This window comes from Miniopterus schreibersii, assembly GCF_964146895.1.
Source record: "Miniopterus schreibersii genome assembly, chromosome: 22".
NCBI classification, from domain to species: Eukaryota; Metazoa; Chordata; class Mammalia; order Chiroptera; family Miniopteridae; genus Miniopterus; species Miniopterus schreibersii.
This window is the reverse complement of record NC_138124.1, coordinates 1,933,916-1,955,689: the sequence shown is the minus strand read 5'-3', so window position 1 is coordinate 1,955,689 and position 21,774 is coordinate 1,933,916. Positions and strand designations below refer to the sequence as shown.

Here is a 21,774-nt window from a genome sequence, read left to right as displayed (position 1 = left end):
TCCCCCTGGCGCCGCGGGACGCCGGGGCCCGGCCTCCCCGCGGGGCCCACACCCCCCGCCACCCCGGATGGAAGGAGGCCCGTGGACGGGAGGGGGGAGGGAGGGAGCGGGGATCGATCCCTCGGGCCTCCGCTGGGCGGCCTGCGCCATCCGAGACGCGGGGATCGGCTGCGCCTGCCTGGGCGCGGAGCCCGGCGGGAGGTGCGCGCGGCGGGCCGGGGCGCGGGGCCGGGTGGCCGGGCGGGGGCGCGGGCCAGGAGGGGCGCGGGGGGCGCCAGTCGGCGGCCGGGAGCGGGGAGGGCGGGGGGCCCGGGCCCGGTGGGGAGCCCCCGGTGTGCGCCCCAGGGGCGCGATCGCGGGCCCGGGGGAGGGGCCGGCTCACCGCGGCGCGCGGGGCGCGACTGCAGATGCGGGCGGGAGTGACCGGGCCGTGCTCTCGCCCAGAAACTGGTACCGATGCTGTGGTCTTCCAGAGGGACCTGGAGTAGACAGATTGCCCCTTTTTTAAAAAACGGGTAGTTCTCGATCTTAAAGCAGGTCCTACCTTTGACCCCTGCCAAGTCCCAGGCCTGGGTTTGGGGCTGGGGTCACCCTGGGGCTGCACGTGGAGGAGCCCTGGTCTCCTGTCCCATCTGGGCAGAGATGCGGCCAGTGCGGGCTTTAGAGCTTCATTCCCGCTGCCTGGACTCATAGAGATGGTTTTCATCTGCACGTGTTTTACTTTGCAGGCAGAAGGAATTGACTATCGGGGTAACATGAAGTCCGACAGAAGCCCACTTTTTCTTATTTCAAGCCAGGGAAGTGAAAGCAAACCGTTGCCATCTTTCCCCAGGGATAGCCTTTGTTTTATTACCTGAAGCACCCACCTTTTCTAACACTCACGATGCCGGAAGAGAAATCGCCTCCGCAAAAAAGGCCCCGTAGAAGTTTGTCAAGCAGCAGAACTAAAAAAAATGCATCCAAGCCTATTGTTTCGTTTTTTAACAATGTACCGCCCGCTAAACTTGCCTGCCCCGTTTGCAGTAAAATGGTGCCAAGATATGACTTAAACCGGCACCTTGATGACATGTGTGCTAACCACAATGATGCCACTGCGGTTGGTCCCGGGCCTGGCAGCTTAACGAATTCAAATGTGCCCACGGTAGATTTAACCAATGTTGCCGTAGAAGATGTAACACCAGATAAGTTGTCACCATCAAAGACGAATTTAAGCCCTAACCAAAGCAATTCAGCAAAAACAGGCTTAAAAAAGCAGACGAGTCCCTACTTTAAAAGTAACGGTGATGAGGTCTGCAAAAACCAAGATGAGCTGAGCCCTCAGAAGGTCAAAGTCATTCCTCTGGGAAGCCTGTCGTCTAAATTATCCAGAAAATACATTAAGGCAAAAAGATCGGCAGAAAAGAATGGTCCTCCAGAGGGTTCCCCGGCCACAGTAGTTAGGATGACCGATGACTGTTCAGAGATTGAGGACAGGGACCCGGTTTTGGAAAACAGTTCTCAAAAGGAAAACATATTTACCTGCGATTCTCATAAGGGACAAGACACGGAAAATGCTGTAGAAGGCGCTCAATTAACGGCAGCCACAAACCAAAAGTCCACCCAGGAATGTGGGCGACCCACCCTCGCTCCCGCCGTCTCGGATAACGCTCGCGTGTTATCGCTAGAATTCACTCTAGGGGATCAGTTACAGTCGCCATCAGAGGACAGTCCTGCAAAACCGGAGGGTGTCAGTCGGGTAGGTGGCGAAGGTGCTGGAAAATGCGAGGCAGGTCCTGGTGAAGGGAAAAGGCCTGTGGCTTCAGAAGCCAAAGCACAGCTGTCAGATGGCGAGGCACCATCGCCCAGTTCTACACACGATGGTCTTGAGTCGAGTCACAGCCGGGAACTTCCTCGGGAAGGTGACAGTGAGGTCACTTGCGGAGGCCCTTCGGAGCAGGGCCCGGCCCCGCCGAGTCACCCGTACTACCTTCGGAGTTTCCTTGTGGTGCTGGAAGCCGTGTTCGAGAATGAAGACGACAGGACGCTCTTTGACGAACACGAGAAGGGAATTGTCACTAAATTTTATCAGTTATCAGGTATCTTGTTGGCTTTCGAGTGCGTGTGTCCCATTTGCTGCCCTGGTTCGGGCCCTGATGCGATGAGTAGTAGGCTAGTGGCCACAAGGAGTCAGTGTGGTTTTGCGGATCAGCTGGGGCTGCTCAGGGACCAGCCTAGGGGTTTCCTCCAGGGAAGGACATGTATGGGGACAGGATTCTGTGCCCTGTGCTCTCTGCATCACGCCTTTCTGTGTGTACAGAGGCCCTCCAGGAACGTCATTCCGTTCAGCATCTTTTCGTTGTAACATTGGTGAGATGCTTTAGGAACTTAACTCTTACCTACATCAATTAGTCTACGACGGTTTCATTATACTTTTCCCTTAAAGTTGCAGAACCTATCGATGTTATTGATAGTTGTCACACAACGTTTTATAGATTAAAAAAAAACCCACAAAACCAAAAAACAGTGCGACTTCGGAAAGGGCCCTTCGCGTTTTGAGCATGCCATCTGGGTCACAGGTAGGCCGTTTTGTTTTCGCACAGCCTTTCCCCAGGAATGAAAGCAAAAGGAAATACAGGAAAAAACAAACCAAGGTTTACTGAAGCATATTTTCCCCCCCAACAATAATTTAGGTTCCTGGCCTCTGTCTTTTAAGTCTGGGTGTGGAGGAAATGGAAACTTGCAAGCTAAGTTGGTCCATTTAAAAATGTTAGTCTGTTAGTCTGTGCCTCGGTTCCTTGGCAGCCAGTGGTGGCTCTCAGCCAGAGGTCCAGGTTTGGAACAAAAGCCACCCTTGTGATGGCTGCTCTGTTTATCCAAAGGGCCACAGTGGCACGAAGGAACCGAGTCCCTCCCAAGGTAGGAAAAGCTTGCTCGCAGGCCACCCTGACCTTGGGTAATACGTAGCCAGATCTGACTCCTCCGTAGATTTTTAAAATCCTGAATGTTACTCTTGTTTAAGTGAAAGATTTTTGTTTTAATTTTGATGTTCGCACAATTCACAAGTGGCGTTATTATGGGATTCCTTTTGTGGTTGTTAATCACCTGAGAATATTTTTTCCATTGATTTTTTTTTTTCTATATAGAGTGGGAGGGAGAGGGTGAGGGAGAGAGAGAAACATCTATGTGAGAGGAACACACAGATCAGCTCCCCACTAGGGATGGAGCCCGCAACCCTGGCATGTGCCCTGACCGGGAATCGAACTGGTGACCTTTTGTGCACCCAACTAACTGAGCCACACGGGCCAGGGCCACCCCCTCCTTTTTATAGAAGAGAAAATGAAGTCTCAGGAAGGTACAGTGACGTTCGCACAATTCTCAAGTAGCAGAACTGGCCCCGGGCTCTCCATCTGGGTGTCCTTCCTGTGCTTTGGTGACAAGCACACATGGCAAGGAGACATTCCCATGGGGACTTTCTATTTGAAATAAATTACATCTTCCACAGGAAGAAAAGGTTTTCTTGGAAGATCAGTTGAGGAAGCATATATGTATTTCCAATAGAATGTATTTTTACCTCTGTTTTAAAAAGCAAATGATATTTGTACGTTGTTTTGGAGAAGAAAGATAATACTTCCACCTGATTGCAGATAGTTGTCAGAAGTTATATGTAAGACTTTTCCAACGTAAGTTCAGCTGGATTAAGATGCATAAGTTGGAATATGAAGAGATCGCCGCTGATTTAGCCCCCGTGGTCGGAGAACTGGAGCAGGCCGGCTTCCTGCAGACAGGTACGAGCCGTCCAAGGAAATGTAAAATGAAAACAGGACACGAGCACTTAAATTTCTGCTGAGTGATGGTGACTTAATATGGTGCCATCTCCTGGTTGGTGCTCGATAAATGGTAACTGTGTGTTGTTTTAAATCGAGTTTGTGAGCTTAGGACAATACGTTATTGGTGCGATGTTAAGCCATTCTTTGCCTTTGGGGTTAAGACGACCAAGACAGTGAGTGTCTGCTCTTGTTTTCTTGACTGTCACGGGTTTAGGGCCACACACTGCACGCTCCCCACTGGGGATGGAGCCCAAAACCCTGGCATGTGCCCTGACCGGGAATCCCAGTGGGGATAGGTCAAAGGTGACACTCAGCCCTCCTGTGTCTCCTTCCAGCAGCTCACTCAGATTCCTCATTTTAGGGTAGAATAAAGCTGGTTTGTTTAATGCTAATACTGCCTCTTATAACTTCATCTACACCCCCCCACACACACACAACTTAAGAGTTGGTAAGTCGATTGTCCCAGGAACCGGTTAGTTAAGCCTCTGTGAACAGCAGGTAACCCTGGTTGTCTTAGCAGCAGCTTCCACTCCTACCTGATTGAGCACAATGTTGTCCTGGAAACTTAGGCTTGGGGATGATGACTGATGGAAGCCTTGGCGTTTGAGTTGCTGGTGGTTTAGCCTGAAATAGGCAAATTGAGCCAAAGCCAGGTTTCTTGGTGGCTGGCTCTGCAGTGGGGAGCCATGAGGACAGAAGCCAGGGTGACGGTGGGCCTGGACAGGGCGGAGACGGGGAAACAGGGAGGCGCGGGGGCTCTGAATCAGGGCGCGATCAGGCAGTGGGACATGGCACCCTCCACGGGCCAGCGCTTCCAGCGCGTCAGGGCCATTGGGGCCTCCGGGTGCGTGTGTTCCCATGTGACTCAGATATGGTGCAGGTTCCATAAATCTCCCCCTTTCACAGGCATGCCAGGTGGCTGCTGCAGGTGCGCCTGGACCTGCCTTTAAATAACCTTCAAGCAGCAAGCCAGAGCCCCAGTGGCTCGCTGTTGCCCTCGGTCAAGTCCAAGTCTTGCCCGTGACCCGCGCAGGCCTGTGTTCCGGCTCTGGTGTCGCTCCTGCTTCGTGTGTTGTGGCCACACAGCCCTCCCTGTGTTCCTCAGCACACTGAGCGCATGCCTGTGTCACAGCCTGGGACTCGCTGCCACACAGATCACCCCTCGCTTCATCCAGCTGTGCTCTGGGTGACCTCATCCAGAGATTTGTGTGACCACCGTTTAAAATCCAGCCTCACTGCCCTATTCCCTTTGCCTTACCCAGGTTTGTTTTGCTTTGTAGCCGTTGCCACCACCTGACATATATATGGGGGCCCAAAAAAGTGTATGCACACACTTCGAATAATAAGGGCAGTGCTATTAAAATACATTTCATTTTCAAAATTGAGCTATTAGCTGTTGAAGTGTGGATACATTTTTGGGGACGCCATGTGCTTATTTGCTTATTTATTATGCTAGGAGGTAAGCTCCCTGTGGCAGGACTCGGTGGTTCCTGTAGTGGCCCCAGGGCCGTAGCACGTTACCTGGTATACAGGGCACCCCCAGTAAGTATTGCTGAGTGGGGGAAGGGGGCTCCGCCCTAAGCTGAGAGTGTCTTCAGGCAGAGACCGACGGTCTGGTTCAGTTGAATCTGTCAGAGAATGGTGCCTGGGTCCACGACGCATGACATCTACACGTATGTTGCATGAAGAGTTACCAGCCGGAGGCCTGTGGGGAGAAGGGACAGCTGATGGTCAGCAGGCTCTGACCGTGGGGAGGGTGGCATTGGACCTGGAGAGAGAACGAATATACAGTGAGCTTTTAGGGAGGCTGCCCAGACTGTCATGGCTGTCCACGTGTCTATTTTATTCAGATCTCCTTTATTTTTTACTTTTTTTATTGTTTAAATGCTTATCAAGATACAGAGTATTTTATTTTATTTTATTATTGATTTTAGAGAGGGAGGGAGAGGGAGAGAGAAACATCGATTGGCCGCCTCCTGCACGCCCCCTACTGGGGCCTGAGCCCCCAACCAGGGCATGTGCCCTGCCCTGGAATCGAACCGGCTACCTTTTGGTGCCCAGGATGATGCTCAGCCACTGAGCCACACCAGCCGGGGCCCTTTACTTTTTAGTGAGAAATTCTGTTATGAGTTTTCTGAGTTACCTATTTTCCATACCCTTTAATAATTGGTTTGGCAAATTAATTAAGATTTCTGCAGTAGAATTGCATTTCATTTGCATCTAACTAAGCGTTCTTAAAGGAAATAAAGCTCCAACATGCTACAACTCTTTAAAACGATTTTTTAAAAAAAAACATTTCAGAATCCGAGTTGCAAGAACTCTCTGAAGTGCTTGAACTACTTTCTGCTCCGGAACTAAAAACCCTGGCGAAGACCTTCCACTTGGTGAACCCCACTGGCCAGAAACAGCAGCTGGTGGACGCCCTGCTCAAACTGGCCAGGCAGCCTTCCGTCTGCACCTGGGGCAAGAACTCGCCCGGAATCGGGGCAGTGATTTTAAAAAGGTTTCGTTGGTTCTTGTTACAGTGAAAAAAGCATTTAAAATATTGATAGTGCAAATTAACTTCTAATAGATGGTACCTGCTTTTGAATTGAAGTTGCTGATTTCATTTGCAATTAGATTGAGAAGGGAGAAGGGTCTTCATTCATTCAACAGCCTGGATTCCTTCTTAGTTTATTACTCACAATTCTTGTGATACCATCCTAATTTCTAGGACCAAGGAAAACCGGGAGGCAAGAGAATACAGGCAATAGGCCTTTAGCAAATTCTAGTCTTTTATTATTCAAGAAAAGTGCAGTTTTAACTACTACTCCTGCAGGATTTAAGGGTAAACTATTCAGTCAAATTTTTTATTTCAGTAAACTGTCCATTGACGTATAATCTGTTGGTGTTAATAGGGCAACTTTCCTAGAGTTTAAACATAAACATTTACCACCCTCGCCTCTCCGATGGTGGCACTAGTGTCTACCGCGCCCGCAGGGGGTGCAGCGCTGTTTTTGGGTTGACAGCTGCTGGGAAGGAGAGGAAAGTGTGACATCTTCCACTAGGCCAGTTGTTCTCAACCGGGGCTGATTGTCCCCTCCCAGGCACATGTGGCAGCATCTGGAGGCATTTTTTATTGTCTTGACTAAGGAGGGGAGTGGTGCTCCTGGCAGTTAGTAAGTAGAGGCCAGGGAATGCTGCTGAGCATCCTGTAATGCATAGGACCTCCCCCCACCTATCGCCCCCAGCAAAGAATTACTTGGCCCAAATGTCATAATGCCGAGATTGGGAACCCTGCTCTGGATGGCATCTGAGTTGGGACAGCCCTGGATTTAATTCAGACCTTCAAGCCCAACTTGAGGGCATCCAGAACCAGACTGAATTCACGGTGAGGTCACCCTGGAGGGGCAATGCCCCTGGACGGCTTCGCCCATCAGAGGACAGCTCCAGCCGTGGTGTGAATTTGTACCGCGTCCTGGTGCACGAAACCCATGCTGCTTACCAAGAGCCTGCGATTGTGACATTTAACATATATACTTAATCTCAGCTGTCACTTGAGCCAAGAAGTGAGACTCACTCATGTCAAATAGGGAGTACTTTTATGAGTTTTACTGCTATTTTACATGTTCGTGACCAGCATCCGTCCCATCCTGCTCTCTTATTGAGCCACAAGGTACATGAAACCATTTGGAAATAAAATTTCATTGACTCCTCACTGAGTTCCTAGTGGGGCTTTGAGCCCCAGAGAGGTGAAGAAATGCCCCAGAGTCACACAGCAGGAGGGGTAGATGTACCTGAGCCTTAGAGTAATGAATGCCCCTTAGCTTTGTTTTACATGAAAATAATTTGCAGCATCTGAGAATCCAATGCTGAAAAACGGGAAGGTTACTTCTCTCTCGTCTGTTTCTCAGAGCCAAGGACTTGGCGGGACCATCGCTGCGAGTGTGTAAAGGGCCCCGGGCTGTGTTTAGCCGGGTCCTGCTGCTCTTCTCCCCGGCGGACTCCCTGGAGGAAGAGGAGGCGGCCTGTGGAGGGCAGGGCCAGCTCTCCACGGTGCTGCTGGTCAACCTGGGCCGAGTGGCGTTTCCCCAGTACACAGTCAATCGGAAAACCCAGGTCTTCCAGGACAGAGATGACCTCATCAGGTGAGATCACACCAGCCTGCAGCCAGAGCTGTATTTTTAAACTTAGGTAAAATATTTCATTCCTTTTTTCCAGCCACAGTACAAACACAAGTTCATAGTCAAAACAGTTCTTTGTGTTTGTTTGTTTTTTATCTTTCTGCCTCACGTGTATACGTTTCTAAGACTCCAAGGAGATTGTAGAAATGCGCTTAGATTACAGTTGCCAAAACCAGTGAGTTTTGGGTTAGAGCAACAAACGGCAAACACTTCCCCTGGCTTGTGTTCACAGATAGCTTTGGCAGGGAGCATTTTTTAAAGTGTAGACATTTGAACAAACCTGCCTTGTGAGCCTGTTGTTGGCATGAACGAGGCTGAAGATGAATGTTACCCTTCAGATAAAGCTAATACCAGCGTACTTATTTATACCAGACTCGTGGATGTGGTAGATTAGAAATTTCCACTGGTCTATTTTGGTACATGGGCTTAGTGAATGCGTGGTTTGAGTGGCAAAAGTAGGCTTCGATAAAAATGGTACAGGTATCACAGGAAGAAGATACTTGCATTGCCTACGAAAACACCATTTAAAAGAAAATAAACTTGCATTTCCTAAAGTGTCGCTTCTGATTCTCGATCCCAGGTTTAGGACTCCTGTGAACTGAATTTGATTCTGATACTTGGTTTTAGGAAAGTCGTCTACATGTTGTCTTATATGTGCGTTCAGGATAAGTTACTGAATCAGTGTAAACTGATAATTGAGGGGTGGGCCCGAGAAGTTCTAATTTGTAGAGTCTCGGACAGTGTGTCCCTGCGGAGGTGACATTGGGACTGAGACTTGAGAATGAGGAATTCGTCGGGCCAAGGTCTGGGCGTCCGTGTCCAGGCAACGCGAGGGCATGTGCACAGGCCTGAGAGAGGGGACAGCCTGCCCAGTCGGGGCAACTTGGAAGGTCTCTGTGGGAAGCTCCACGGGGCCACGGGGCTGGGTGCTCGGCCTCGGAAGCCCTGGTAAATGGACTGAACCATGTTTTCTGATTAACGGGGGGCTGGTCAGCATCACATTTATAGAATGGAACAGGTTGTGCCATCGTGGGGTATGTCTGGTTGGGGGGGCCTGTGTTCGTTCTTCTAGGCCGCTCCACTAAAGCTCCAAGTTCAGTTATTACTAGAAAACAATTTAAATCTCTTCATTTCAGTTTTTTCAGAGACACTTTTGCCCTTCTGAATCAGGTCTGGTGGGAGGTGGGACTGTGTTCTGTAAGCGCTCATTCACATCTGAAACTCGGGTGGCACGGGATGTCCCCCCAGATACGCAGCCGCTGCCCACATGCTGAGTGACATTTCCACCGCGATGGCCGGTGGGGACTGGAAGGCAGCTAACGAGCTCTCTCAATGCGCCAGGAGGGACTGGAACAAGCTGAAAAACCACCCTTCCCTGAGGTGAGGTGTTTTGGTGGGTTTTTTAAGGTACCTGTAAAAATGTACTTACTGACCAAGTTGTTCCGGCCACTTGGGGTGATTTTCTTCATGAAAAACTTTCTCCTTCCTTTCTGTGGTCAGACCTCCTGGGGAGGTGACTTTCCCAGTTGCTTTGCCCAGAAAAGTGCTGTGTGGAATAGAAGGAAATGTCAGAGAGTTCAAGGGGTTTATATGATCCAGATCCATGTGCAACACGCATTCATGTGAGCACACGGACTGTCACGGGCCATCCCTGGGGGCCGGCTTCCCTGAGTATTGCTCAGCCGAATTCAATGTGGGGGGACCCAGCAGCGGACAGACATTGGGGGAAGTGTGCCAGACGTGTTCTCTCAGTGGAAATTCAAATATAGGTGTTATTCTGAAAGGGAAAACGGAATTGCACATTTACTTCCAAAGTTCAAGGTCACAGTGCATGATCCTATGTTTGTTTGTTGGATAAATGGTAAACATATTCTATATTTAAGGAATTTTCCTTTATTGTTACGTAGTGATGAGAAAAATTACTATTATTAAATATCTCTCCCAAAAAACATTTAGGACATGAAGTTCATACAGAAATAATGACTTAAAAACCATAGGCAGGAAATGGCATCTGTTAAGAAAAGATAACTGAAAATTTTGTCCATATTTCGTTTGGGAGTGTTCTGTAATTGAGACAGAAAATTGAGCATTTCCATAAATGCCTGTCTGGAAATGAGACAACCAGTGTGGACTTGCTACCCTGTGATGTGCATGCCCAGTGGAGAACTTGCTTAAGATAATTGCCGTAGCCCTGAAATACGAGTGTCCTATACCTTTCACATGCCACAGACTAATAGCCTCCATCTGACTTATTGTAACCACGTAAAGGTGTGAAAACCAAGATTAGTTTGCAGAACGTACAGAGCCCTGTGGCTGGCCCTGGGCCCTGGGCATTCAGTCCGCTTGGTCAGTTTATGACTGTCTCAGGGCAGATAAACCAAATTACCAGACTGCGGCCTACGTGTCCATTTCAGGTACCACGAGAACCTGCCGCTCTTTCTGCGCTGCTTTACCGTCGGGTGGGTCTATACCAGGATCCTGTCCCGAGCCGTCGAAATCCTGCAGCGACTTCACATGTATGAGGTGAGAACACAGACTCCCACCCGGCTTTTAGGGACACGCCAGTGTTGAGCTGCAGAGGGGAGCCCACGTGGATACTTAATGTGGGCAGCCTGCTGGCTCCTGGGTGAGCAGGGACATGGCTGGATGACCAGCTGTGTTGTGAGTTGACGAGTGTGCACCAGTGTGGCCTGAGGTCACAGTCTCTGCAGCTGAGCCCCCAGAAAGCTCTGAGGGGAAACCTCACATCTGCTGTGTTTCCTGGACAGCTGTCATGGGTCATTCTAGAAATAATTTGTAATCACAAATCTGAAATGTGGTCGTATCCTTTCTTCTACTAAACATTATGAGATTGCTCGAGTAAAGTGGTGTTTCACAGAGGCTATGCCAAAGCTGGGTTCTTGACCAGGGTCCGTCAATCCCAAGAGGATCCATGGGATGGGTTTCGGGGAGTCTGTGGACCCCACACTTGTGTGTATGTGGGGTTTGTGCATTTTCCTGAGGGGAGTCAGGAGATGTTTCAAAGAGATCCATGAACCACAAAAAATTAACATAAAGAAAGAACAGTTTGTGTAAATTTAGAGCAGAGAGTCTCCCTGAAGTTTCCTACCCGCCCGTAATTCCTCCCAGCGTTGGCCCTGTGACCTGCTGGGTTCCCGGGATCAGGTGGGTTTGCAGCCCCGGACCAGCTCGGATGCCTGGAACTCGATCCTGTGTGGCCCTGCTCCAGTGACTTGTCTGCAAGAATGCCGTGCAGTGCTCACAGTTGGCAGGGGCCTGGGTGGAAAGCAGGGACACCTCAAGGAGCTCAGGCCCACTCCAGGGGCTGTCCTTGGCTTATTTTAGAATGGAGAGCTATGCTTTGTAAATATACGTTGCAACCTTACTTGGTTTTTTGGTGTGTATGCGTCTAATGAGCTTCCTTTGTTGTTGCAACAGGAAGCGGTCAAGGAACTGGAGGACCTTTTGTCCCAGAAAATCTATTGTCCTGACAGCAGAGGCCGATGGTGGGACCGACTGGCTCTCAACCTCCACCAGCACTTGAAACGCCTCGAACCGGTACTCAGTAGCTAGATACACCTGAGCTGTTCTCTTTAAAATTTTCATAAATTTCAAAAGTATAGCCCTGGCCAGTGTGGATCAGTTGGTGGAGCATCGTCCCGTGCACCAAAAGGTCGCCGGTTCGATTCCTGGTCAGGGCACATGCCTGGGTTGTGGGCTCGATCCCCAGTAGGGGGCGTGCAAGAGGCAGCCTATCGCTGTTTCTCTCTCAAATCAATAAAAACATACTTAAAAAATAAGTAAATAAAAAGTATAGCAAACTACTAATACCTTAAAAGTCTAAATGGAATTAGGACATTTATTTTTTAACTTCCTTTTGTCCACCTACTGCCAACCCTAAAAGAAGTAACAAGGTCACTAACCCAAGCATGGCAATGAAGGGAGCAGGGTGGGCAGTGGGCCCTGTGCTGGGATTTAGGGACTAACCGGGAATCAAGGGCCAGGAGAGCTAGATGGCTGCGCCCCCAGCAGGTGCTCTCCAGAAAGGTGTTTTTTTGCTCTGGGAATGGGGATTTTGTTCATCTGTTGCACGGGGCCAAGGTGAAAGCTGTCTTATTGCAGGTGCTTTATGGGCAGCTCTGTGCCTCTGGGAAGTACTGTGCTTTGCTACTGAGCAGGCCACCTTCTGTCCCGGGCACTCGCATCGCGTTCCCTGTGGCAGGGATCTTGGATCCTCTGTGGCCGAGCAGTGCGGGGCTTCTGAAGGCGGAGGCAGCTGAGCTCGACGGCAACAGTGGCCCTTTGTGCGGTGGCTGGCGTCCCACCCTCTCCATGCCAGCCCTGCATCTGCCATGAATGGGAAGGACTGTGCCTCTGGGAGCTCTCGTTTTTCCCGGTAGCGCATTAAGTGAATCAGGGTGACATCGGGGTGGAAAAATTGACCCTGGCTGTGGAAATATGACAGACTGGTTTTTGCTGCCCTCAACTGAAGAGGTGCCTTGTTCCTAAGAGCGGCCAGCGGGGGAAGCTGTCTTCTCTCTGGGAGGAGGGTGTGGTGCTTCCGTACCTCTCGTGGCCATTCAGCCGAAATAGCAGCAGAACGCACCTGCCAGCCCACAGGCAGACTTGGAGAGAGGCTGTGCTTCGGTTGTTTTTTCCTTCATTGAAAAACAAAATTCAAAAGGGTTCACAGCCTTCCCCTCATGCCCCGTTCTGCTAGTGGGAGTGTGTGCTTACATCCCAGAGTGAGACAAGCCACAGAGCCTGCTTTTTAAAAAATATTTTTATTGATTTTTTTTTTTTAGAGGGAGAGAAACATTGATGTGAGAGCAAAACATTGATTGGCTGCCTCCTGCACGCCCCCTACCAGGGATCAAGGCTGAAAACTGGGCACGTGCCTTGACTGGGAACGAACCGGCAACATTTTGGTGCATGGGACCCACACCCAGCCAACCGAGCCACACCGGCCAGGATCATAACTGCCTTTTTTATCTTGTGTGTCAGAATTCCCTTCCTTTTCAAGGCTGAGTAATACTCCATTGTGCAGACAGATCACAGTCCATATACTGGTGGACTGTTGGGCTGTTTCCACCTTTTGGCAACTGTGAGTAAAGCTGCTATGAACCTGGGTGTGCAAGTATGCGTTCGAAACTGCATTCAGTACTTCTGGATACACACCCAGAAGTGGGGTCGCTGGGTCATAGGGTAGTTCCGTTGAGCTTTCTGAGGAGTTGCCAAGCTTTTCTTCACAGCATTTGGATTATTTTTACATTTCTGCCAGCAATACATGAGGGTTCCAATTTCCTCCCACTTTCTCCAACACTTACTAGTATCCATTTTCTGATGACAGTCATCCTAGTGGGTGTGAAGTGGTGCCCTATTGTGGTTTTGGTATTTTTGTCTATTTGTCCAAGTCTGAGTAACCTTAGGAAATGCATTTAACTCTTCCAAACCTAAGCTTCTCCCTATAGGGGAGAAATCTGGGCAGCTCTGTGAGACTCACCTGGGAGCCCTGAAGTGTCCCATGCCTGGGCCTGTCCTGCAGGTGCTCAATCTGTGGCTCAGGGGTGGGAACAGCTGTCTTCTTTCACAGCTCCCCAGGTGATGCCCCAAGAACTGCTGAGCCAGGTCTTTCTCTGCCATCTCCTGTGGCCCACAATCCAGGGTGTCCTGGACCTTCTTGGTGTCCCTGAGGGTGTAGCAGCTGAGATCTAACTGGGAAGTTGTGTCAGGAGCATGGCCCAGGTGCTCCAGACATTTATAGTCGGAGCATGACTCACCTGTGCATTCAGAGTGTCAGAGTGACGACTCAGGAACATTCTTTATCCCTACAAGTGCCGCTTTGTCCATTTTCAATTAGAAAAATTGAATCACTAACTAACAGTGGGCTTCCTGTCCATGACATCAGTGGATGCGGCCACAGGGTCCATCCGCACCCTGACGTGGGACCGTGTTCTTTGCTAGGCTATCAGGTGCATCGCAGCAGGGCTGGCGGATCCCGAAGTGAGGACGGGGCATCGCCTTTCGCTCTATCAGAGAGCTGAGCGCCTGAGAGCGTCCCCGAGCTGTCGGAAGTACAGGCACCTCTTCCACCAGCTGCCGGAAGTCACCGTGCACGACGTGAAGCACGTGAGTCTGTCTCGGGGGTTTCCTGAGTGGGAGGAGCCCAGAACGATTTGTGGTGTCACTTTCTCCTAGACTTAGGAAACTCGGGTGCTCCCTGTGGATAGTGGAGCGGCCACCTTCCCTGTTCTCACCCAGTCCTACCTCGGGCCCGGCTGGCTGGCAGGCTTGCTCAGGCCCTGGGCTGAGTGTCTTTCTGGAACACTCCTGAGCCAAAAGCTGACAGCCTTTGCCGGTTTCGCCTTCTTGGTCAGGGCCCCTGACCCCAGGGCAGCTCTGGGGTCCACATGCTCCCTGGGGCTGAGACAGTGACCTGTCTGCATCTTCACAGGTGCCACAGTGTGGGTCACCTGGCCTCAAGCTGTGCTCAGAATGGGTGGCTTTGGGGGGGGGGGGGCACGTAGGACAGTGTGTCCTCAGGACAGCCAAGTCAGGTGTACACCCTGCAGCTGAAGTGAGGCTCATGGACATCCTTCTGTCGCCGTCTCAGGTGACCATCACGGGCCGGCTGTGCCCGCAGCACGGGATGGGCAAATCCGTGTTTGTGATGGAGGCTAGGGGGGCCGCCACCCCCACCACAGTCCTGTGCTCCGTGGAGGAGCTGGCACTGGCCCATTACAGACACAGTGGCTTCGACCAAGGTAACTAACGCACAGCATCTCTCCTGGCCCCAGGGTCACCTGTGCTGTTTATCAGCTGTCATCCACCCATCCTGTCCCCACCGCTGACCTGGGAGGGTGTGGGAGAGAACTGACTAACTGTGGATGTTAGAGGCCGTCTTCTTCCATTCACCCCGTGCCCACCACCTAACGCCTGTGAGGACGGTGCTCGGTGGGATGTTAGAAGCCAATGACATGGGTTTTGCTCCCGGATGGCCGCTGTTCGTCAGGGGAGGGATGGGCAGGAGGCTAACAGAGATGCTGCCCAGTGACACACCTGTTAGAGGTGGGGAGCTGGGAGCCAGGCCCGGCAGCCTCTGACAGCAGTGAGCAGGAGCAGGCCCCGAACCCAGGTTGAAGAACCAAATCCTGGGAAGGTGCCAGAACCAGAGAAGGTGCTGGCAAGAGCAGTGACTTGACTTCCTTGTAGAATGAGCTCTCTCCATCCCAGATGAGCAGGGAAAATAAGTCAGTGACAAGCAGAGGTTCTCCTGTCTCCCTTTCCAAGAGGTGGGTGGCATCACCCAGCTCCTCCGCGGCACTAAACAGAACCATGGCTACGAAATGTGCCTGTGGGTGTTCCCATGGTTACTGAGACTTGCCGTGGCTCCTGTAGATAAGCCATATATTTTTTAAATGAGCTAGGAACGGCATGAAAATGGCATTTGAATCCAAAATAGTTCTGTGATTTCCTTCGACTTGAGAAGGCAGGTGATGGTGCTGGTTCTCTAGCAAAAGGAAGGAACGGATTTTTCCTGTGTGTGACTTAGGGATCCACGGGGAAGGGTCCACCTTTAGCACGCTGTTCGGCCTCCTCCTGTGGGACGTCATCTTCATGGACGGGATACCCGACGTCTTCAGAAATACCTACCAGGTAACCACTCGAGCTCCAAGGCCCCAGGCATGTGCTCCTTGGGTGAGCAAACACTTCTGCGCGTGCATGATTCACGCCCACCTGGGCCCCATGTCTGTGTCTGCAGCCACCGAAACCTGCCTATTACAGTCCTTTGTCATGGCGCTAACTCCACTGTACAGTTTGAAACCCTGAGCCTAACATACCCGCAACATTCCTTTTGAAACTTTAGCGTCTCTGCAGCTTTGACCTTTTCTTAGCACCTGTCTGTCAGGGTCCAGGTGTGTGCCAGGTGCTGTCCCAGCTGCCTCGCAGAGTTCATATTTTTTATGTATCTCTTGAGCAAAAGGATGCGCCCACTGAACCAGATGGGCCAGTTTCCACATTTCCAGGTGTTGAATAGTCTCTGATGAACCGGTTCTCGCCAGGCATTCCCGCTGGACTTGTGTACAGATGGCTTCTTCGTGAGCAGGAGGCCGGCCATCGAGGCCAGGCTGCAGCTGATCCACGCTGCGCCCGCCGAGCGCCTGCGAGCCATGGTGGCAGCCACGTGGCAGGCCCAGGAAGGCAGAGCGGCCTCCATTGTCAGCTGGGATCGCTTCACTTCCCTTCAGCAAGCTCAGGTGAAAATTTGCACGCAAGAGAAACATGCATGGATGTGTATATATGTTTGCATGCATACATGTATACACATATGCATATATGCATATATATGTATCTCTGTGTGTGCATCTGTGTATATGACAGTACCCCAGCCCAGATGTCCCAGTTATTGATGGGAACATACCAGGGCATACAAGGTGTTATGTCTCCTCCCCGCTTGATTGACAGCTTCCCTCTGCCTGACCTATGGCTCCCTGCACTGAGGACACTGTCCCTGTGGTTGCCGGCCTCTTTAAGTCATTGCTGTCACATTCGAAATCACTTCCTCACCTGCTCCCAGGGTTTTCCCACTAGGCAGAAGTATGATAACTGACGGAGGAAAACTGACTTACCAGAGCTGCCAGGGAATTTTCGCCAGTGGCTCTTGTGTCCTTGGAATCACGTCTGTAGGATCCCACGGAGTCCTCCCCGTGTCGTGATCACTGGGAGAATTTCAGGGCCTCGGTCACCAGGGAATGGCTGATTACCTGTGTCTTTTGTGTTCAGGACCTTGTTTCCTGCTTGGGTGGCCCCATCCTCAGTGGCGTGTGCCGGCGCCTGGCTGCGGACTTCCGCCACTGCCGTGGTGGCCTCCCCGACCTGGTGGTGTGGAACTCCCAGGATCACCGCTTCAAGGTCAGCTGAGCCTGAATGGAAAGTCATTTGTAACTTGATTAGCAGCTTCACCCAAGGCCAGAATCGAGCCATTTTTTGCCTGCTTGTTGACAAGATTGAATCCCTAGGGAACTACTGGATGGAGGAGGGCCAGGGCTCCTTGGAGGCTGATGGCGGAGGCCTCCCCATTCCTTGCATGAGGGCCTCTCCGCCAGGCAGCTATCCACGTGGCAGCTTGTGTGAGCAAGTGGCAGTCAGTCTGTCCTCACCTGAGCTTGGAAGTGAGAGTCCATCAGTTTTCTGTATTCTGTTGTTAGAAGCAAGTCCCCAGGTACAGCCCACCTCCAGGGAGACCTTGTGTAGGTGTTCACAAGGTGTGAAGCACACCAGGGGCTAGGAAAAAACAATTCTAGACATAAGTCCTTCATCAGATATATTTCAACCCTGTCTGTGGCTTTTCATTCTCCTAACAGTGTCTTTTTAAGAGCAGTTTTAAATGTAGACAGCAGTGTAGTAGAATGAGCCATTTAAGTAACTGCAGTGAAAACTAGCTTATTTGAAGCCTATGGCGCTTCTGTTTCCGTAAGATACTAACTTGAAAACTGCTCTTCCAGCTGGTGGAAGTCAAAGGCCCCAACGATCGCCTTTCGCATAAGCAGATGATCTGGCTGGACGAGCTGCAGAAGCTGGGGGCTGACGTCGAAGTCTGCCACGTGGCTGCAGTGGGAGCTAAGAGCAAAGGCCTGGACTAGAGCTGTGCAACTGGGAGTCTCTGGTCAGACCTAAGATTTTCAAAATCATGAGTGTAAATACATTTAATTTTGATTTTGTTACTGTCAGCAATAAACCTGATGGTAAACTTAGTACTGGCTGTAATATACACATTGATTCCACACAGCAGGTAATGAACTTTTAAAAGGTGAAAACCTTGGTGGCCATTTTAGGACTGGAGACCTCCATTATTAGACTTACAAAAAAAGCCAAAAAAACCCCAACAAATGAGATGATTCACAGCTTTTATAAAGTAGCATGCACAATGTTTCCTTCTCGTTTTATGATTACCCAAGAAGGGCGTAAGCAGTGGAAATTCTGATTTCTTTAGGAATTAAAAAAAAAACTTCTCATAGAAGTTCCTCGTTACATCTGTCAATGCTCACTTATTCCCTGGGCCTGTCACCAGAGGAGTGGACAGTCTTCATCAAAGGCAGTTGTCCCTTTCCACCCTTCTGGGGAACATCCCTAATAACTCGATTAGGGTAATTTTCTGTGTGGAATCATTGAAACAGAGCTGCTCATCCCCCGTGGGAGGCCTTAGGCGGGGAGGTGTGAAGAAGGCAGCTTATCAGAACAGCAGGCCCAGGAGTCAGGGCTGGGATCCCAGTCTCCCACTGACTAGTTCTGAGACCTCAGGGAAATGTGACTCCCAGCTTTTTAATTTATTAGATGGAATGACAAGTTAGGCGATGGTCCATTAATACCCACATGGTCTCAACTACAGCCAATTCTAAAGTAATGCTAAAAATGTCAGCAATCACTCCTCAGCTTTAGAAGCAGGAATGCTGAGTGGATCACACGCACACGCACACGCACACCCAGACAGCTGGAAGGAAATGCCTTCGCTTCCTAAATCACTGAGTTCTTGTAGATGACTTCACATTGATGACTACAACCAACAGTTCTGTGCAGAGTTTATTTAGCAGTTAGAGTTTCCTTCACATTCTTTACTGTTGAACCAGATCTTTTCCTACTCCTGCTACCTGAACTCGTCAGTCAACTTCAGGCACAAAGGTTTTAGTTTCTCTTCAAGTCAAGTTCTAACTTCTTGAGTTACTGCTATAGCAGGCTGACTGCTGAAGGGCATGTTCAATGGTTCTCACCCTCTGTTAGCACAGATTAATATACTTCTCTTAAATAAAGTTAGACATTTTTGGTTTTAAAACTGGTTTCCATCATAAAATAACAGTAAGACATTGTACATCTTTAAGTTCAATACCAGAAAGTCCAGGCGTCTTTAGACACCGCATGGCCCAGGCTTCGTGTGCAGGGCTGTGGGGCCGGGTGGGAAGCTCTTTGGTACGGTGCGCGTAACCCCCGTGGGACCTCTGTCACCACGTCCTCGGTGCTCCCGGAGGTGCCAGGACTTAGGCGGAGAGAGCTGTTCTTCATATTATGCACAGTGAGCTGTGGCACAATAATCATGATACAACAACTGTCCAGCAAAATGCAAAATATAACGAAAAACCATATTTTACTACCTTTGATTTTAATACAAAAATATGCACATTTCCTATTTGAAATAGTATTAATAGTACCTAATTGTTCTTAAACTTGTAAATCAAAAAAATCACTAAAGGAGCTGAAATAAATGTGGGAAGGGAAGAAAATGGTAGTGAAATGAATGCTCAACCCCCTCCAAAAGTAACAAATTTAGAACAATTTGTAGTGGGGAAAAAAAGCAGCTTAATGAAAAAGGGAGAAGCATTAATTAGTACACTTTCACCGGCAGAACATTCGCTGTGGTGTTTTAGGGGGGTTGGAACAGGTTTCCAAAAAGGACTATAAAGTGTTTAATGGCAACAATGCTATTTATGTAAACTGCAAAAGCCCTTATTTTCTAGGCAGCAAGTTGGCAAAAACACTGGGTTTAGCCACAAGTTGGATTTTTCTAAGACGCTGTATAGGAACTTCCATCCCTTGGAGTCCAGAGACATTATCAAACAATTTTTAAAAGGCAAATAATTAAAATAGAAACAGCTATTCATTACGTATAAAGGTAAGACACACTTTTGAAAAAATTTGTCTTAGAAAAGGAAATAAGCTGACTCGACAATGTACTATAAAAATTTTTAAAAGCTTAGGATGGCAGTTTAACAGCCAAACTGGAAAACATTCATCTTTTAAGGAGGGAAGGAGGGATGCTGGGGGGCTGGTGCTAAACATCAGGACCATCGTACGTTAAGCTCTGACCCACAGCTTTGGCTCTTGCACACAATCTGGAAACAAGGGAGTTTTAGACCAAGAACACATCTCTGCTTCTCAGTCTCCTCTCCATATTGCTATCAAAAGTTGGGGGTGGGGCGAGGGGTGGAGTTCTCTTGCTATTTATTAAAACAGCAGGATTTTGAGAGGACATTTTATTTCTCCTGTTCTTGACTCCTAAGCATTTTCAGAACATTGTCGGAGGAGGAGGGACTCCTGTGCAGGTGACCTGACTCATGACCTCATTAGTTATTTCCCAGAGAAAGTGTCAACCACGGTTGACCACACTGGAAATATGGAGGAAAAACCCTCTTTGTGAGGGTGGGCTCAGTGCAGACGGCATTTGCCCCCCGCCCCCCCTTGGCCTGGACAGAGGGTTGAAAATGTGGCTTTGGGGACTTAGTGTGAAAAGCTTGTTTCCAATATGCAGTGGGATTTTAACTCCCTAATTTTAAAAACAAATTATATTTAACTGTGTCATTCATACCTTAATATTAATGTCAAAGGCACTTCTAAGTTCAATTATATTATCTACAGCAAATGCTTTAAAGTTAACAGTGCATATTTTAAAGTTAGTCCTAAGAAGTTAAGAGCAAACTCAGGATTTTAAGACACAGTGATCCATGGTCCCAGATGAAGTGATGTAAATAAATTATGGCGCTGGAACACTGACCCTCAGGTGGGTCTATTAGAGACAATAGGAAGTGACCAGGAAAATACACCAATACCTACTAATGCCTGTTGGGGTTTAGCGACGCTTCTTGAAGATGTGCTAAACACTCACTTCTTAACTCTCCTGACCTGTGCGTCTCTGGGTTGCTCACCTGAGGATCGGGCAACCTAAGCAGACAGCAGGAAAAATGGGCTGATTCGTCTGATCACAGGAATAAGAGTGTGGGAATGTCTGCCTGCAAATCACCGAAACACAAGCCAGACCTAGGGTAACAGAAAAAGGACATCACTCCAAAACCCATGCTTATCTCCTAAAAACAGTGAAGGACGCATCATTCAGCATGTTTTTAAACATTAGTGCAAATCTCACGGTTATTCTTAGACATATTAGAGCTTCAAATGCCTAGGTTAACAATTTAAATTCAGAGGAAAAGTTTCCAGTTCCCTCAAAATGTTCAGAAGACACCCCATTTTAGTCTTCGTTCGCTAGGGTCTCAGTAGATAACCATATTTTGGCCCCACTTAAAAATTTGCTTAATGGTGTTCCTGAAATGCTTCGCCTGCATAGGTTGCCAACAGGGGAGAAGGGAAACGAGGAGGAGAGAAACTCTGGCGTCCCCGAGGTGTCGTGGGGGCCACGGGCTCGGAAGTACATCCTGCTCTGGTCCAGCTCCGCGTAGCAGGCCTCCAGAGGGCCGGCCCGGTGCTGCCGAAGCGTCCTGCTGAGCACGTCCACCTCGTCGGCCAGCAGCGAGAGCCTGTGGAAGGCGGTGATGAAGCCCCCGTGGTTGATCTGGGCCTCGGGGACCCAGCGGAAGTAGCACAGTTTCCAGAGCTTTATGTGCACTACAGACAGACGTGGCAGAAGAACACCGTGCAGGTTGGCCGGTTTGGAAAACCAGTCTCGGAAGAACTGCTCCATGCCACCGTCCTGGCCGTCGGCTTGAGGAGGAGGGTCTGGCTTTACTTGTAATATTAATGAGTTTCTCCGTGGGAGCAATTCTTGGTCACTAATGATTCCGTTCTTGAAGGAAGATGGCATTCCTCTCAGTGTGGAGCTGTAGCTTTTCTGTACGGGGGAGAGAGATTAGTATTACTGTCCCGGGGCTTCCTGTTTAGAGAGACAGCAAAGGTGCAACAGCAAACAGACACTCGGTGTTACGAGAAGCATGAATTCTGGCCTGAAGGAACACTGTGTGCCTCCCCCTGTAATGCTACTCCAACACTCCCCCACTGCAGTCTAGCCTTTCCAGGCCTGACTC

At 49.7% G+C, this 21,774-nt stretch overlaps 2 protein-coding genes across 3 annotated transcripts in view; one reads left to right on the top strand and one right to left on the bottom strand.

Moving 5' to 3' along the window:
* The first annotated feature begins 127 nt into the window (after nucleotides 1-127).
* On the top strand, nucleotides 128-18,800 carry FAN1 (FANCD2 and FANCI associated nuclease 1). Its single transcript, XM_081124671.1, has 14 exons — nucleotides 128-201; nucleotides 729-2,075; nucleotides 3,624-3,764; nucleotides 6,108-6,309; nucleotides 7,700-7,933; nucleotides 9,218-9,349; nucleotides 10,384-10,492; nucleotides 11,408-11,527; nucleotides 13,934-14,098; nucleotides 14,583-14,733; nucleotides 15,522-15,625; nucleotides 16,033-16,227; nucleotides 16,754-16,882; nucleotides 17,476-18,800. The coding sequence occupies exons 2-14, from the start codon at nucleotides 884-886 to the stop codon at nucleotides 17,611-17,613; spliced, it is 3,012 nt and encodes a 1,003-aa protein (XP_080980797.1). The 5' UTR covers nucleotides 128-201; nucleotides 729-883; the 3' UTR covers nucleotides 17,614-18,800.
* The window catches only part of MTMR10 (myotubularin related protein 10), a 36,549-nt gene continuing 32,333 nt past the window's right edge, over nucleotides 17,559-21,774 (bottom strand). Inside the window, exons 16-18 of one of the 2 annotated variants that reach the window (XR_013997937.1) lie at nucleotides 20,665-21,581; nucleotides 18,855-19,070; nucleotides 17,559-17,643 (exon numbers count right to left, since the gene is read on the bottom strand). Coding sequence is in view for 1 of the 2 variants with exons in the window: in XM_081124672.1 (XP_080980798.1) it covers nucleotides 20,985-21,581 (597 nt within the window). In the remaining variant the exon portion in view is untranslated. Of the gene's footprint in view, nucleotides 17,644-18,532; nucleotides 21,582-21,774 lie in introns of those variants that run through there. The other variant, XM_081124672.1, reaches the window with a different exon arrangement.